This window comes from Vigna umbellata, chromosome 1 (assembly GCF_029865625.1).
Source record: "Vigna umbellata cultivar VRB3 chromosome 1, Vumbellata_1.0, whole genome shotgun sequence".
Lineage (NCBI taxonomy): Eukaryota > Viridiplantae > Streptophyta > Magnoliopsida > Fabales > Fabaceae > Vigna > Vigna umbellata.
This window is the reverse complement of record NC_142165.1, coordinates 82,935,525-82,954,213: the sequence shown is the minus strand read 5'-3', so window position 1 is coordinate 82,954,213 and position 18,689 is coordinate 82,935,525. Positions and strand designations below refer to the sequence as shown.

General features: G+C 30.8%; 1 protein-coding gene across 2 annotated transcripts; it reads right to left on the bottom strand.

Moving 5' to 3' along the window:
• Positions 1–3,730: 3,730 nt before the first annotated feature.
• LOC124826143 (binding protein) lies at positions 3,731–17,990 on the bottom strand. 2 transcript variants are annotated; one of them, XM_047298904.2, is made up of 9 exons: positions 17,685–17,990; positions 10,639–10,789; positions 10,433–10,561; positions 10,220–10,335; positions 9,617–9,698; positions 8,695–8,754; positions 8,504–8,611; positions 6,477–6,522; positions 3,731–4,306 (listed from the first exon to the last, which is right to left on the bottom strand). In XM_047298904.2, exons 2-9 carry the CDS (start codon positions 10,711–10,713, stop codon positions 4,092–4,094), a joined length of 831 nt encoding a protein of 276 aa, XP_047154860.1. In that variant the 5' UTR covers positions 10,714–10,789; positions 17,685–17,990; the 3' UTR covers positions 3,731–4,091. The 2 variants fall into 2 exon arrangements, with proteins under 2 accessions (XP_047154860.1, XP_087960565.1); XM_088104439.1 differs by lacking the exon at positions 17,685–17,990 and adding an exon at positions 14,114–14,452.
• Between the last annotated feature and the right edge of the window lie 699 nt (positions 17,991–18,689).

The following is an 18,689-nucleotide window of genomic DNA, read 5'->3' as shown; positions in this document are numbered from 1 at the left end:
AGGTTATGTCCTTCCAATCACCACAAATATGAACAAAGTTACCACATCCCAACTCAAAGTGCACTAATTTCATGGTTGTTCTCAAAGTTAACTAATTTTATGGTTATTCTCCGTGAAAACATGAAAAAACAACATTCAACATAATTAGGGATCAAAGAACAAATAAGTATATAACAGCCTTAAAGTTTTGTACAACCTTAACAAAATTCAATAAACTAAGTTTCCGAAAACTTGAAATCGAAAATTTTAAACAAAACACTAACACAACATTGAAAATGTGAAATATCATTTTCACGTGAGCAAAAAAATTTAGAATTAGACCAATCACATTTTAACAGGTGATTGTGTAAAAGTATCGTTTTCCTATTTTTATTTACTAATGCATTGATTCACCGGTCAGATAGGTGGATAATATTCACTATATATCATCGGTGTTGAATAAAATTGTAACTATTTCTCTTCTAAGATTTCTTCATAATTTTCTACTTTTTTTTTTATATAACACAATTTAAGAAGTCTTATACGGTCTTTACATGTATCTAGTGTAATTTTAGTGACTAAATTGAGTAGGAAGTGGAAGATGAATATATTCATATTCATCATAATACTGTTCAGACTTTGTATCCGTTTTCATCTTAAATTAGTAAAATATTTTTAAGTAATAAGATAATTTAATTAATTCATTTTTTTCATCTTTATTTTTAAGATTTAAATTTAATTATTTTTATTTTTTATTTTTTTATCTTTATCTAAATATTATTTTAAATTATTTTTAATATTTATATAGATTATAATTTCTTTCTTAATAGTTTACTTTTATTTCTTAAAATAATATTATTTAAAAAATAATATATATTTATTAGCAATATAAATTGTTTATACTGTTATATAAAATATTGTCAAAAGAATTATTTTATGTGTTATATTAAATTATAGTATAAATATTTTTATTGTTGAATATTTTCATATTTTTAGTATGTAAAATTTAAACTGATATTATTTAATAAAAACTAGCATTAATCATATATAAATATAAATTAGAATAAAGTTTTAAATAATTATATTTGTGAGAGAATAAATTAAAACATTTTACTTAATAGTTCATTTCAAAATTTAAATTATATATTTGTAACAAAATATTCACACTTCTTAATATTATAAATTTTGTTTTATATTCTTTGAATCATTTTTTACTATTTTTAACTTAAAAATGTAGAGTTTAGGACTTTAGTTAGACAAAAGGTAAAAACTTACAAATTAATTGTTTTAAAATATACCACTAATGTACATATATGTCATTAGTGAAGTCTAAAAATATATATATTAAACGTATATTAATTAGATGAGTCTAGCAACACACTTGATAAATATAACAAAAAACATTGTATGAGTCTAACAATATACACATTAGACGAATGTATACATACATTGATTATACGAGTATAACAAAAGCTATTAGATGAATCTAGCAATACATAATAAACAAGTTTGTCCAAACATCAATTTATTATAACAAAAAATTACTGAATGAGTATGTTCATATATTAATTAGATAAGTCAAGAATATATTGATTAGATGAGTATAACAAATTAGTGAACGAGTCCATGATTAAACAAGTTTAATAATGCACATTAGACGAGTCTGACCATACAATCATTAGACAAGTATAGCCAAAATATTAGGCAAATCATTCCACACATTGATTAAACGAGTCTAGAAATATTCATTAGAAAAGTTTATTAATATATATTAAATGAGTTTGTTCATTCATTGAATAAATGAATCTTGCAATAGACATTAAACGAGTCTACAATGCATTAATTAGATTACTATGGCCATACATTAATTAAACGTCTAATAGACATTAGATGAGCATGTCTATATACATTAGTTTGTCTATACATAAATTAGACAAGTATATTAATACACATTAGACGAGTCTAATAATACACATTACACAAATTTAAATATACACATTAGATGAGTCATTCATATATTTATTAGACGACTCTAGGAATATACTTTAGATAAATCTTTCCATACATAAATTAGATGAGGATATTAATACATATTAGACAAGTTTATTCATTCATTGATTAGATGAATCTTGTAATACACATTAGATGAGTTTGTTCATACATTAACTACGTGAGTATAGTGAAAAGTATTAAACGAGTTTAGAAATACAAATTATAGACGAGTTTATTCATATACTGATTAGATGAATATAACAAAAAAAAACATTAGATGAGTTTAGAAATACAAATTATAGACGAGTCTATTCATATACTGATTAGATGAATATAACAAAAAAACATTAGATGAGTCATTCCATACATTGAATAGATGAGTCTAAGAATACACATTAGACATATATGTTCATACACTAATCAGACGAGTCTTGTAACACACTTTAGATGAGTTTGTCTATACACTAATTATACTAGTCTAGCAATACATGTTAGACAAATTTGTTCATACACATATTAGATGAGTTTATTAATACACATTATACAAGTCTTGTTATATACATTAGACAAACTTGTGTTTATACTGATTATACAAGTTTAACAATATACATTAGACAAATGTATCCATATAATGATAATATGAGTCTAAGAACACATATTAAATGAGTTTACAACGTATTCATTAGACAAATCTAACAATAAATATTAAATCAATATTTTCATACACTAATTTATATTTTTAAGAAGTCTATTCTACATATTCTTACATATCTTTTATATTTTTAAAAGTCTACTTTATTTTTTTTATATGTTTTATCCTTTATATGTTTACAAAGTCTACTTTTATATTTTTATAAACATATTTACTTTTAGACTTATAAATTTTTTTATAAGTCAATTCTATTTAAAACTTAATTATAAACTTTAAAATATTTATTTTTTCACTTGTCATCTAAATCATTTTTGTAATAAACACACCAACAATCATCAATAGAAACGCATAGGTTTAAAATTAGTTTTACATTAAAATTAGGGTTAAATATGTTTTTAGTCCCTAAACTATTGGCCGTTTCTGGTTTTCGTCCCTCTTCCAAAGTAAGGTACAATTTGGTTCTCATTCTTTAGAAAAACGTTCGTTTTAGTCCTCAAAATTTTGTTTTTAGTCCTCGTTTTAGTCCTCAAAACGTTCGTTCTTTCGACTAAAACGAACGTTTTTTAAAGATTGAGGACTAAATTGTACCTTACTTTGGAAGAGGGACGAAAACCAGAAACGGTCAATAGTTTAGGGACTAAAAACATATTTAACCCTTAAAATTAATAATGTTCACAATATATAAATAAAAAAAACGATTTTGGAACATTTCTTATTGTCCATTTCTTTTCTTAATTTGTTTGTTTTCTCATCAAATTTTGGTCGGACTTCCCTTTTATTAATATTGCTCAGTGGATTTGAGAATAGAAAAAGAGATGAAAGAAGAGAAATATACTCAAAATTGTTGTTTAGATTAAGGTAAAAGAATAAAAAATATAAAATACTAAGTATTAATAAAAAGAAAATAATATTTTTCTTTCCTTTTTAAACTCTTGTTAAAATAAACAAAACATTAGTTTATTATTATTTTTTAATAATAAAATATTTACATTCAGATTAGTCACTAAAAATAAATATGTAATTAAAAATAAAACTTTTAAGAACAATTATATGCTAGATATATGAAAAATCATATACTAGATATATAAAATAATTGGAACATCAAAATATCTGAATTCTTACCGATAAAAATGTAACAGATTCCCATACTTATTTTCTAAATAGTTTAAAATGAGTAACATTCTCGCATTAGGCATCCATCAATCAAATCTATTGTAGTAATTATAAGATGTACCCTAAGATACAGGGACTCGACCTGGTATTTTCAGGATCGATTTTCCAACATTCAAATATGAAATGACACATTTTGGAATTTTCACATTTATAATGAAATGGCACCTTTTGAGCTTAGCTCTTGCTAAAATATCACTAATCCATTGCTTTATTGCTTTTCATCGATAACTCAGAAGCTAAATGATATTCATATGAGGTTCTGCTACAAAAAAGCACCGCACTTCTCAATCTTATCTCAATGTCCTTCCGTGAGTACCCGTCTCTCTTCCTCCTCCAACCTTGCAAGCCATTTGAATCCAAGCTCACACCCAGCTTTTGCAGCTATTTCAAACTTTTCTCTTGCCATCTCTACCGGGTCAATTGCAACACTTCCCTTACTCTTCCCTCGTCTATGAGCTGCTGCACCTCTCTTCTTACTGAACTTTGTTAACGATTCTGGAACCTCAACACCTGAGGCACAATACAGGATAATCAAAAGTTGTGCGCAATAACCACCTCATCCAACCACAAGTATCTTCCTTTGCACGGAACAAGGAATACTCAAAGGAAATCAGTCAATTATTTCAGGCACCATCAATCTTATCCCGGAATTTGACATTACTTGCTTGGATAACAACAACCTATGTTTTCTCCTTACTCATAAAAACTGCTTTTCCTCTACATTCATTTATATGGACATTCTACATGTTCTGCGGGTGCCTTATATTATGGACTCAACACTCATTCCATGTTTGGTGGAGATAATGAACAAAGATGAATAATATGGGAATTAAATCTAGTTTGGAAGAGATGATGGATACAGAATGGAAGTTGGGCAAAGATTAAAAAACAAGTAAAAAATTAGTGTTGCTGTATAAAGTAAAGGATATAATGGAAATTATATTATCCAAACGTACAATTATTTCTAGTGTCAATCAACAGAATCAGACGTCACGTCCATTTTCCCAACCATTCATACCACAGAATCAGACGTCCACAATGTTGGATAGATACTCTCCTCCCTAGGCTTGGTGTTCTCCAACCACACCAGGTGATAAGGTTAGGAGACTCATAAGTACATGGATAGGGAGTATTTTAAATAGTTTAAAAACACTAGATGAGAAATGTATGCGCGCATCCACTTTATTTTTACTTATAATTTTTTTATTAAATTATAAAATAATTTAGTTATTGAAATAAAAAGAATATTAATAAATTATAAAGTAAATTTCCCAAAAAGATAACTATAAAAATAAATAATTTTTATAATTTTATTATAGAGAATTCTTTTATTGTGTAAATGGTTGTTTTATTATAAATAATTATTTGAATTAAATAAAGTAGTAACTAAAAAAGAAAATCTGAAAAAAAAAATTGTGTACACCAAAACAAAGAATCCCCTTTGTTAATGGTATATAGATAATTTTATTATAGGTTATTTTATTTTATTGTATAAATGATTTTTTTATTATGAGTAATTACTTAAATTCAAAAAATTAATGACTACAAAGATAAAACTGGAAAACATTTACACTAAAATGAGGAATACCTTTATTAATGGTATAGATAAAATACTTGTAAAGTGGAGTACTATTTTGATTGTAAATTTTAGAAATTAAAAATTTACTTTTTTTATTTGTTAAAATATGTATAAATAACAATTTCTTAATTGGACTATTAATTCCAACAAAGTAAAGGGTGTCAACATTGAACGGCAGAGAAGCAACCATTATTAGCCCAAATCAGTCCACTCAAATTTCTGTCAAGCAAGGAAGTGAAAGACAAAGAAAGATCAAGAAGAAGCCAGGCAAGTAAATGAAGCATGAATAATGACTCAATAATGGGAATAATTTTGAATTTCAAAATTTAAATTTTCCCTTTGTCTAGTTTAAAGTTCGTCCATACTTAAAAGTATTTAGATTCTACATTTACATTTCATGTTAGACACATTAAAATGTCATTAAGAGATGGTTGTAAGCTTAAATAGCCACCTCTTATTTTTGTAAGAGAAACTTTGACTATATTGAATGAAGTGAGATCTTTAGAACATTTCTAGAATTCTTTGGAGGGAGAGAGTTCTATTCTTGCTTAATTAGTTTTTATTTATTTTTTAACTAAATATTATGTCATCTAGTAAATAACCTTTAATCTCAACCATTGAATGAGCCTATGAATATCTAACAGCACTAACTCCCTGAGCCATGGTGGGATATTTATTTTACTCGTCCACGCCAGAATCCTCCAAGATCTAAAATTGAATGTTTAGATGTTGGGAAGTAGAAATGAACAAAGTAGATAAGAAATAGCGTAATGAATTCCATTTTTTTAAAGATTATTTTCTATATGAATTCTCTACCTTCCTTTCTTCTTCCTTCATTCTACCAAACAAGTAGTTGAGTATGAGATCAATTGGCAATGGCATGCTGTTCTTCTAAACATGTATCCACCCACATATCAGTACTAGTATTCAATGTACAAAAAGAAATTTAACCTCTAAGGTAGACATTATCATTAGTAGAGCTAAAAGGGCCTACAATTGCCAATGATGTACTTACTATGACCATAAAGTCGCCCGTAACGATGATATACCACATAATTGGGTGAACGGAAGTAGAGAGTAACATAGAATGACAAAGCTTACCCTTAAGAAGAAGAGATCCACATGCTATAGCTGCCCCCGCATGGCCCTACATGAATAAAACCAGAAACCTAAGCAAACTCTTGAAACAAGCAAGTAAACATTTATCATGTTTACACGTGCATATAGCACAGACAATAAACCTCTATTTGGGTTAAACTCTTGTAGATTAATAGGGCCAAACAATTTTCAAGAAGCACATATTCAGGTGCAATTTTTCTCTTACAATAATAAAACTTTTAAAGTGAAACATTAAGTGCTAAAATTGGCTAAACGAGGATGTATTGTCATTATAGATCATTCTGAAGTAATTAAAATAAAGTCATTAGCTAGGTAAAGCCTGATCATGAGAAATATATACATGTACAGCTATGCATTCATACAGCGCCCAAGCATTTCCAACTAGATGGAGTTGGCTACGTGGATTAAACAATGCCACAAAGGTGTCATATGTCATGTCTACAGACAAATTATTGACTATAAATTTGATTTGACCATAGTTTTTCTCAGTCTCCAACTTCTAAAGATTTGGCTACTCTTAATCTACTGTCCGTATTTGGGTTTTATAAGTAGTCACGTGTCCAAATCACATTGGTCATCTTTTCTATAACAGGAGCTATGCCAGCTTCTTCCCTAATGCATTCATTCCAAATCTTATTATGTCTAGTATGTCCAGCGCCTTGATGCACAGATACGTTTAAAATACATATCAGTAGTGTCAAAATGTGTCATATATGATACTTGTTTCGTCAGTGCATTTTAGTCCAGCAACTACCAACTGCAACATTCTCATCTTTGCTACATTGACCATTGAGTAGAGCGGAAGGTTGTGTCTGGCTCTTCACCGGCATAGCTGTTGCTGAGTTGATCGGGGTAGATTTTTCATTTAGGTCTAATCAATGGCATCATTTTGTTGTGGATAGGGGAAAGTGTTGTTACCCAACCCACAACAAAATCTGTATATAAATTTATGGCTTTGGACACCTATGAACTTGTGTAGATTAAGCAACTACTGCTGTAGTTGAAATTTTGTGAAGTTGAGCAAATGAAACTATGTCGTGGTAATCAGATCATCTTTTATATTGTCTTCAATCCGATGCTTACAGAACCAAACACAGACTAATTGTCATTTTGTTAGTTGTCATTTTGTTAGTGAGAAGTTGTTGTCCAAGGAATATTGGATTCACCAAAACAATAATAACCAATGTGAAAACATTCTAACTAAGTCTTCAAGACGACATTGAATTTAGTTTATATTTCTAAGCTTAACGCATACTAGTGGAGATCTCACACCGTCTAGAAATATGACCAAATAATCTAGACCAATGAATAATGTTATGTAAAATGCAAAATTTACCTTACAAAACCAGTTTGTGAAGTTTCGTTAGACTTTATCTTTTAAGATATAAAAGTTTATCCTAGTAAAATTTGTTAGATTTATCATTTTAACCACTATTGGGTCCGCACTATTTCACACTCGAGATGTCCATTTCAGTGTAAGAGGGTGTGTTAAATTAGAGATATGGTTAAATAATATTTAAGTGGGTGCAAACCTCACTTAACAAGAAACTTGTGATATTGAGTTAGGTTTAAAGTCTATATCCTAAGACATACAATTTACATGCTCAAGCTCGAGAGAAGATGTTGAAATAGGTGTTATTATTTTGTTGTACAGCTTTTATAAAAGGTGTTTTTGGGTGTACTTAGTTTCTAAGGAACATAGGTTGTAGCCTTCTTCCTCTTTGAGATCTTTCTTTATATATATACATATACTTCAGCTGAGATGAAAGTCACTGATTTTTGGTCATCTCTAAATTCAAGTGTGTGAACCAAATTAACCATAACAGCATATATGATCAAATGATATCTGAGTTCCAATATATGTTGAACTCAAAGTCTAATTGACCAGACAGATGAGAAAATAGCATAAAGAAATCAACAGTGAATAAAAATATAGAACCAGTTGCAAGCATTTTGTCGAAAACCAGTGGCTTAAATTTGATTAATTGGTATATAGTGCTCCTTATCACCTTCTCAGACGCTCTATGGAAACACCACAATGCAGAAGCAATATCTTTCTTGACACAGTCGCCTGTCAAATATACAGCACCCAAAAGGTATAGAGCACCTGGATGCAACTAGAACATAGCACAGTCCAACTAAGGTTTAGATGAACATTATTAAATCATGGTAAGAAGACACCTTCCATAAAGTCACGTACCTGGTCCACAGCCTTCTCCAAATAATAAAATGCTTGTTGATCAGAGTGGACATAATCATTCTGTCTCCAAAATTATTTTTTTGAGAAAACATTTTAGTAAAAAAAAGAAAAAATAGGGTTCTCTGGATCTTCATGTTTCCAATGTATCGAATAATGTAAATATGAAAAAAAAAAACTTAAGATTGAAGAAGATTACATGGTAGAAATTTCCAATCATACTTCGTAAAAATCTAATAGATCATGCAAAACAAACTATGTATACATACTCTGTATATACATACATACATACACACATAATATATATATATATATATATATATATATATATATATATATATATATATATATATATATAAGATGAGAAAATATAGTTATGTATAAAAAATCATAAAACATTAATATATAATTTCACTTCTGTATATCCAAATTGAGAAATATTTCTTGAATATTATTGAAAACAAACAGGAATAGTATAAATCACATTCCTTTCTAGAAATTATCCAGAAAGAGGACAATTTCTATTTTTGGTTCATTAAGGGTTTTATCTCATATTATACACGGTTTTGTCTTATGTATCAAGATCAGATCAATAAATTAAAGAAGTGGTGCTCTATAATCAGGCAGAAAAGAAACAAGAAACTAATAGTAATTCACCATTATGATTACATTATATTGCTGTCAGGCCCTTTTTTCTGCACTTTAGCCTATCATCACTCTCCCCAAGCCAATATATCTCATTTATTAACCACAAAAAACAAAATTCAAAATTCAAATCTGAACTCTGCAAATAGTATTGATAGTCGTTAAGTGAGTCAAGAAAGAATCAACAAATGGTTATAATCATAAACTCAAAGTTAGCAAAGCTTGCAACATATATACTTTATCAATTTCATCACAATATAAAGGTCAAGAGTGCCCTCACCTCAACTCTTAAATGACAACCCAATGCATACTGTGCATCAGGATCACCCATTTCTGCTGCTTCTACCAACAATGCAGCACCTCTGTTTGCATGGGCAAAGGGAAAATTTGATCATGAATTCATGGTAGATAGAACTGGAAATATATTTTTATTTGACTTCAATAAAACAATCAAACAAAACAACTCAAAATAGTCATCACTGATCAGTGGATAGGTCCACTACACAGTCAACATAAACTGTTTAAAAAATTATTAAAAAACACATTAGATAATAAAACTTCAAAAGTGACACAGGACATTCAGCATTGATGACAAAAAGGAAAAAATTAAAAGAGAATTTCTTAAAATCTGTTTCGTTATACTATGCAAAATGAGATTTATAATGAATTAAGGCATTCCTTTCCAACTCTAATGTTTACTTGGCCTTTGTGGATAGTTACTCAGCTAGGTTCACATTGGAAAGTAGCCTGACTTGAACAATTTTCTAGAGAATCATAGGCTCCGTGCTTATTAATTTAAAATAAGTAGTAGAAATAGAATAGTGGCATAGGAATTCTGCACTTAATGGAGTATATCAAGAGCAGGAAGAGAAAAGACACATACACAGCTTTATTAGCTCCTGGAACATGGTACTTCATATGCAATCTGGACAACCAATACCTAGCATGGGTATTGGTGTTATCAGCTTCCAAAGCAAGCTCAAAATTCTCCTTAGCTGTCTAACATTGTACCTCAAATAAGTAACTTATTTGTTTCTCTTGTATGAAATCTCAAATAAAGAAGCAAATAGCTACAGGTTGATAAAGCACTCATTACCCTGAGAAGAGGAATGAGGCGCTTATCATTGAGCTCGCAATAATCTATCACTCTATCAACCTCCTTCAAAGCATTCCAGCCTTTAGCAATGAATTCCAATGCTTTCTTATTCCTGCTATGCAATGCTCTCTGAAAAATTTCAAAACCCATGAGATAAGCATAGATTTTGAAACAGGACATTAGTACAGTAAAACACAATAATATGCCTGTTGATTGAATTGGAAAGGAGAAACGGTGGATGATTTTTGAATGAATCTAGCCAATAATGCCCTTGGCAGCATCTTCTCTCTCAAAAACAATGAAACTGTCAACTGGGCTTTGAATGGAACAGGCTGCTTCTGTCCCACAACTTACAAACTGCATAGACATAAACATGTTCACATGAGTCATGTTTTCTATAAATAGGTTAAACAAATAGAAATAAAGGGCCTTACATTGAAATTATAAAACACAAATTCATTAGTCAAATTACATTTTACACCCTATTGACAACACAAGTAGCATTTTACTTTATATGCATTACTAGGTCTAACACAGGGTGCAAAGTTCACACCTTTGATAATTAATACCCTTCTTTGCTTTTGTTTGATCAAAGTATCAAGACTGCCCATGCTCAAATCTAAATCACGTCATAATAGCAGCCACCATTTTTACAAAGGAAAGAACATTACACAACAATATATATCCTTTTCATGGGTTGTGTAACATCCCAATTGCAGGAGTCACTCAAAAGCATCAAAATCTAAAATTTTTTCTAAGACAAAGTTGAAAATTTCGAAAGAATTTAATTTATTACAACTTTAAAACTCCAATATTCATACACCAAAATAGATTAAAACGTCAAATTAAACTTATAAAGAAATTCCTTTCATACAACTCTAAGGAATCTTTAATCTCCTCAAAGCACATCCCCTCTCGCATCATATATTCCAATCCATCGGCTTCAACATTCCTATATGCTCCCGTACAACACACACACATCATACGATCATCGTAGTAAACACACAGAAAACATGGGCGAGCTAATGAATCAATTGCAATAATAATGGTAATAACATCATCAAATATAACAATAACCCATTCACTTTACTTTCATCTCAATGATCGCATATCATCCATCATCAGATCACACAGACGTCACTCAATGTATAAAGTCACACAGACTACAATCACAAAGACTAATGTCAATGGTCTATTGTCACACAGACTAAGATCACACATACCAACATCCCTACAAGGTGGTTGAGTAGTCCGACACACACAGTTAAGGACTTGTTCCTCTTAAAGAGCCAACAACTTTCCTCTCGCGGTCACACAGACTAGAGAGTACGGTACTCAAACTTACTCTTATTGTCTCACACAGTCTGAAGAGTGCTCCTTCCCAACACACAGGAAAAATAGAGACCCTGATATTAAGGGAAACTCATCCTATACCACTTCCCATTCTTGAATACATCAAGAATAGCTCTCAATTTATTTCATCTCTCACTATCTACAATTTAACATAGCCAAATCACTTTTATTGACTAAACTATAAGGTTTAGTATCACATCAACCAAACATTCATATAACCGTGTAACTACATCAATAATAATAATATAACATTCTCAACACACCTTTACAGTCAAAGCTACAACATAAACACAACCACACAGTCACAGCCTTTCACACAGTGTATAATAAACCTCCAATTTCCATCATCCGAGTGTTTCCCAATTTTAAACCATTTTTCCACAAGCCCCAGGTTCAATTTATATTACAATTATTCCATTATAATACACAGGCCGCCACTTATAATATCATAAGCCGCCATAACCAATTATGTTTATAAAAACCTGACACCATCATTTACGATTTCAACATTATAACTCGAAGGACCCCACTTTTAATACCATAAACCACCCTAAACAAACTTCATCTATAGAATCCCGAAACCATTCTTTATGATTCCAACATCCAGAGAAAAAAAAAACTATACTCTCCTAATTGAAACCATTCTACACCACACATAATTAACTAATAAAATAATTCATTACAGTACCCAAATCATTCACGCACTTAAAAAAAACAAGCCTATATGACTAATTTTGTTTCAAATTAGATTTCTTTTCTTACTCCAATTCTTACAACTTTCTCCTTACGCTCACAGGCCCATATCATTACTTAAAATTATATATTCATGCATTAATTATGCCTAAACATTAACTAACGTTAACTAACTTTATCTAGCATATAAAGTAATCTTTAACATATTATACCATTATAATTCTAATCCATAAAATTAGCATCCTACATGTAATAATAGGGAATTTCACTCGGTAATCTACACCACTCAAAATAAACAACCATTTCCATAATTTTATTATAACCGTTCATTGTTTTAACATCTGCACACCTTGAAAGTAACCTAGATACAAGCAACATACTCAACTACCATGAACCAATTCACCCTAATATCAGATTAAAAGCCTTAAACACCTCAAATCAAACCCACGTGACCGAACAAATTTAGAATTGATCTTAACAGCAGTTAACTATCTCACCATAAACTTTCATTCTCTTATTAAATAGTTCAAACAAATTAACAAATAGGTTTAATCTCATTACCCCAATATGATACATTCATGCATCAGTATTTAACATTCCTACACATTAACTTAGTCCCTAAAACCACATGCTTATGACCATATTACAGAAACATCTCTGCATCTTTATTTCCTAAATAACCCTTGCAACTACACCATTTGCACTACTTAGTTACATTCAAACTTTTCATCACAGCAGCTAAGAGTAAAACCAAATTCAATAATCACTAGCCATCATACAATATTCTAAACTCAAAAGATATAAATTTTAACTTTATTTCAACAAACTCAAACTAGATTCCCTTCATCAATTAATAGCGCCTAGCTCTCAATTAGTTCAAATACTACATCCAGACAAATTCCAAATGCCAAACCATTATCCCAACCTAGTTTTACTTAACAAACATAGATATTGCAAAATATAGACAAGCTTTCAATAACTCTTTAAGACTTGGATTCTGCCACACAAGGTGCATAGATTACTATCTTTAATTCATTTCACGCTCCAGACCGAATAATATCCTTAATTTAACACTTATATCATCATTCTTTCCACCCTTATTCCAATTTCAGAATTCATCATTAATTTCAAGCAATACCCAATTCCCAATTCGACCCAACCACCTTTCATCCTTCTTCATTGAAACCAGCCATATCATTTAATATACTACCGCACCCAATTGTTTAGTGGTTTATAACATTGAGAAGATTCCATGCGTTACCAACATACATTACCATTTTAATCACAACCTATGCAACATTCCCAATCCAACAAGATAATACTAATTCAAATATAGTATTCATTCTTACAGTCATAACAGGGTATTCACTATTTCTAATTCATACTAGAATATATGTGAATTCCTATTTTACCATAACTCTGTACACAATTTTCCAGATTATGATAGAATAACTCAAAGTTAACATCAAATGCCTCCAAACAGAAATTCCTACAACCCTCATCCCATGTAATTCACGTCATAAAGTTTCCAGAAAAAAAAAAAACCCAATTTGACGAAATAAAAACCCCAAATCAAGAATACCAATTTCACAACCAATACAACTGACTCAACAAGAAGAGAATAGCTCCCCATACCTGGCCAATTGTTCCTTCACTCAACAACCTGAAATGCTACACTCCTACGAACTCCAAACTCCACACTTCTCAGCTCTCTCTCAAACCCTCACTCTCAAACTTCATAGAATCGTTTGTTTTTGGTGTCTCTACCATTCTCCCATTCGCCCCTATTTATAGGTTCTTCGCACAACCCCAAAAGAAAGACTCTAACCCTAAAAGTAACTCCATGAACCTCGGATTCTTCTTCTCCATTACTCACCTTGAAACCGCGCTTTTCCCTCTTTTAATTCTCCTTGTCCGTTATTCTTCAAGGCATAGGATTCCCTTCCTCTAGGGTTTCAAAAAACAAAGAAGAAAAGAGAAGGGAGAAGAGGGAAAACGAGATAACCAAAAGAGAGGAAATGAAACTCCTAAATCTGACCCTGTCTACCTTTCTTTGCTTATGGGGTTCGTAATTTTGGCCCAAAACAAAACTCTGATGCAAAAAAATAAAAACGCAGCAAAAAAAAAAAATAAAGAAAATAACAGTTTTGCTTCTAACTAGTTCCGAACACAAGCACACCAACAGGATAGCACATTGCCACTAAGCTAAGCTCACTTTGCTGATATTATACTCATTTAATATCTATTTAACATATCTGATTTCGTCTATTTCCATTTTACCTCAACCAATTATTATTTTATTTAAAAACAGACAAGATTCTCTTACGACTTAATTATCCAATGGTGTCTATAACCAAGGTCTTACATTCCCCAACTTCAAAAATTTTCACCCTCGAAAATTGAGTTACCTACATAAGCATTCCAATATCCTAAATTCTCTTATCTCTCAATCAGAAACATTTCCCATCAAAACTTCTCCATGTTCAACCATCACATACCACAACAATAGCTACATTATAGTCATCCAAGAATCAATATTTGGCTAGCCGAAAGCAACAAAATAACTCAGAACATAACCCAACACACCTAACATTATAAACAGACACAAAAAAAAAAAAAAAAAAACCATTAACTCCGTTTTAGTCCAAACTGGTTTTTAATTCAAGGTTATACACATTTCTCTGTCATATACAATCTTGCATCAACAACCAAGGTTTACAAATGACAATAATCCACTCTAACAGGTGTAAACAATACTAGCCATACAATACAAATGAATCCAACACATCATCAAGTTATCTATACTATTAAACCCGTACTCATAAGCATTAGTAATCATATTAACTCATTACTTCACAGTTCAAACAAACTTAATATTTATTTTTCAACGCCAGGCATCAATACAACAACGTCAATCAATGTGGACAGTAGCAACTCACAGTTCTAACCTACTTTTATCATTCAAACAAAGTTTAATCCATTCCAAATATATTTCTCAGTCAATTAAACTTACTTAACAACAACCCAAAGTCCAGAGAAGTCTGAATTTTCTTAACTGGGACCAGAACATTACTACACATCAGCAAGTGAGTTCATAACAATTTCAGGATTCCAAACAGCCAGTTTGTAGATACGAAATGCTCATAGTAACAACTTTTAAATCATTCAAACAGTTTTCCCAACCATCATGCCTAAACTATACCAAATTAAATGACAATCATGTCACAAACACAACATAACAGATACACATCTCTTTTATAATACCCATTACAGCTTAATAATTAAAATTGGCCCACAGGACTCTTTTATGCAAGACAAGTGATTCACATTGGATATGACCTCCCTTATGTCTATCAACTTTTATTCACTCAAATAACACAACATACTTGCGGATTCAAGTTCTAAAACAAAAATCTGGCAGAAATCATCATAACCTAACCATGAATTATGAATCAATCTAACCACATCAAGCATCCCAACTATTTATAACCAAATAAGTACCTGCTTTAATTTACCACTTATTTCACTCAAAACACATTGTAAAATTTACTAATCTTTACCATATAAAATCCAGCACCTTAATAACTAACTAGGAACACCATTTAATTCTCTACCTACACCAAATTCAAGCCTAAAATGTAACCATACAACAACACCAGGTTTTCTTCCTCTATATGCTAAAAAAAAAATTGTCCCCACATCTATAGCTTTCACATGTAACAAAATTTCCTTTTAATGAACAACAACTCCACATCACCAAGGTTCGTTATAGCATGCATTTCAAAAGGAAGAATTATGGCTAACGTGAATGCACTGAACAGACCAGTCACCTCCATAATCCAATCATAAAAATAATCCTCATGGTCCTACATCTTTCTCCAACATTATATCTTAAAACATAAAAATTCTAAGACTTTACTTTTCCTTTGCATCAACTTCTAAGGTGTTGAGAAACCAACAAACCATGAAAACAGCCAAGAGAGATGCAATACGTTAGTTTTTCCACCACCATACAATCCTCAAAATCAATTCCTAGCAGCTGGACAGTAGCATAGTTAAGCCAGTTAACACCTAAGACAAAATCTGCACAACATTAATTCATCCTACAATCATAATTTACGTTTACACCATGGTCTTCTTCACTTTTTATGTTTGTCTATAAAAAAGAAAACTTTAGGATCTCATGTTGATAGCAACCTTTGAACCAACCACTAACCATACTCAAGGCAACAAGTGTTGCACGTTCCAGAGAAGTCTTTCTTCTCATGCACTTAATCTAATTTCATTCAGCTACTGCATATAAATTCTTTTTTCCTATCTAGAAACATCACTAACCCAACCTCTTACCATGCATCCACTTCCAAGAATTTATTCATTGTTTTAATGGTTGTAACATCCAAACTTTTTATTGTTGGAACAACCAACTACAAACATAAAACAACACATAAAACCCTGCACCATGATCTCATATTTATGTGAGTTCTCTAAGAAAATATTTCAAGACTTAGACCACTTAAATAACCAAGATTCTGCATCATAAAATGTATAACATGACATGCCTTCATTCTTTTATTTAATTAATGTATTGCTTCTACGTAGCAATTAAAAGATCTGGTCCATATGTGTGCCACGGTCCTACTTCTCTCCTTTTTATTTTTCTATACCTATCTAACAATCTACAACGAAACCAATGTGCACTTAAATTTTAAATAGCCAAAACAGCCCCCACAACACTAGTTTTACAGGTCACAACCCCACATCAAGACTTACTCATTCAGCTTTTTACGTAAACAATTCCAATAAACTCACTCATATATCAACTTAAAACAAAACCCATTGACTACTGAAATAGAACCAATTGCATTCATAAACCAATCCAAGAAAGCCCTTCACGGTCCTAAACTTGTTTCAAATCAGTTTTCAAAATATAAAAAAAAAAAAACTTTTATTCCTAACCTGTTATACAAATTTACACCTACATTGTATATATTAAACCTAGAAACTTAAAAAATCCAGAAACCAATGACAATGACGGCACAGTGACACAGAAATTAGACAACAAGATGCAAGTGACTCCGGATCACAAGAAGCACCAATGCCAACCAATTGACTGATGTGGCGCCACCAACATCAGAAATAATAGGTATTTAAACAGTAAACCCTAATGGGTGTATGAACTACTTTAATCGAATGACAGAAGTGTTACCTTGGCAATTTGACAAAGAGTTAGGTTGTGGCCATGGGGAGGCAGAACGAACGGGTGGGCGATGAACTTGACAGTCACGACGACCTTGCTGATCACTGCGAGCTTAGAGGTGGCGAGCTTGAATGCAAGACAAGCATCAATTGGCTATGGAACTGATGAGACCGTTTGGCGCGATAAGCACCACCAGAGTACGGGAACAAAGGGCATTTAGTTTGGAAATGAAAATTACACTAAAAAAATTTCTAACTACACCTCCACTGTCATCATCAATATTTACTTTTCCCCAATCGTATTTATGCTCCGCGTTTTATATTTTTCATTGACTGTATATTGATGAAAAATGTTATATTATTATTCCCCAGAATTTACTAATGTTATATTATTATTCCCCAAAATTTACTAATTATCTAATGAATGTGTTCCTTCAGGAGCAGGCAAGTTTTCAAAAAAACATTTTATTCCATTACTATAAAACTTACCTATAGAAAATATATGTCTATAATATAAACTATCCATTCTGTATTAAATTTCTCTCCTAGAGTACAATGATTATATTTCAACATTTTGATTTTATATAAATATGTGTGTGTGAAAAAAGACATATTTGACATTTTTATATTTTAAAAAGTAAATTAAAAGAGTGATTAAAAGAAATAAAGAATTGGTTGTGCTATGTTGAACATGCTTTTGTATTGGGTTTATTTCCTATTTATTGTGGTGTCATGTACAGTGGATTACACATTCTATCATTTCAGATGTGCCACCTATAATGACAACTAGATCGATTATTTAAGATGAGTTTTCTTAAATATAAAAGAAAAATAACTCGAAAAACATAACAGAGAAAACGAAAAAGTAATGTGTACATTTTCGGTATTTCTCGAATTGTATCCCTAGTATTTACGAGGAACACATCCAACAACAAAATTCTTACATCATAATCAATAAAAAAAAATGACAAGTGTAAAGAAAGAAAATCTTTGACAATTTTCATAATTACAAAAG

Excerpts from the sequence above, each read along its gene's own strand:
- LOC124826143 (XM_047298904.2), bottom strand. The coding sequence starts at position 10,713 with ATGCTGCCAAGGGCATTATTGGCTAGATTCATTCAAAAATCATCCACC. Across the intron at positions 10,562-10,638 it reads CTTTCCAATTCAATCAACAG|AGAGCATTGCATAGCAGGAA; the intron begins GCATATTATTGT and ends GAAATTTTTCAG. Across the intron at positions 8,755-9,616 it reads GTTGTCATTTAAGAGTTGAG|AATGATTATGTCCACTCTGA; the intron begins GTGAGGGCACTC and ends TTTTGGAGACAG.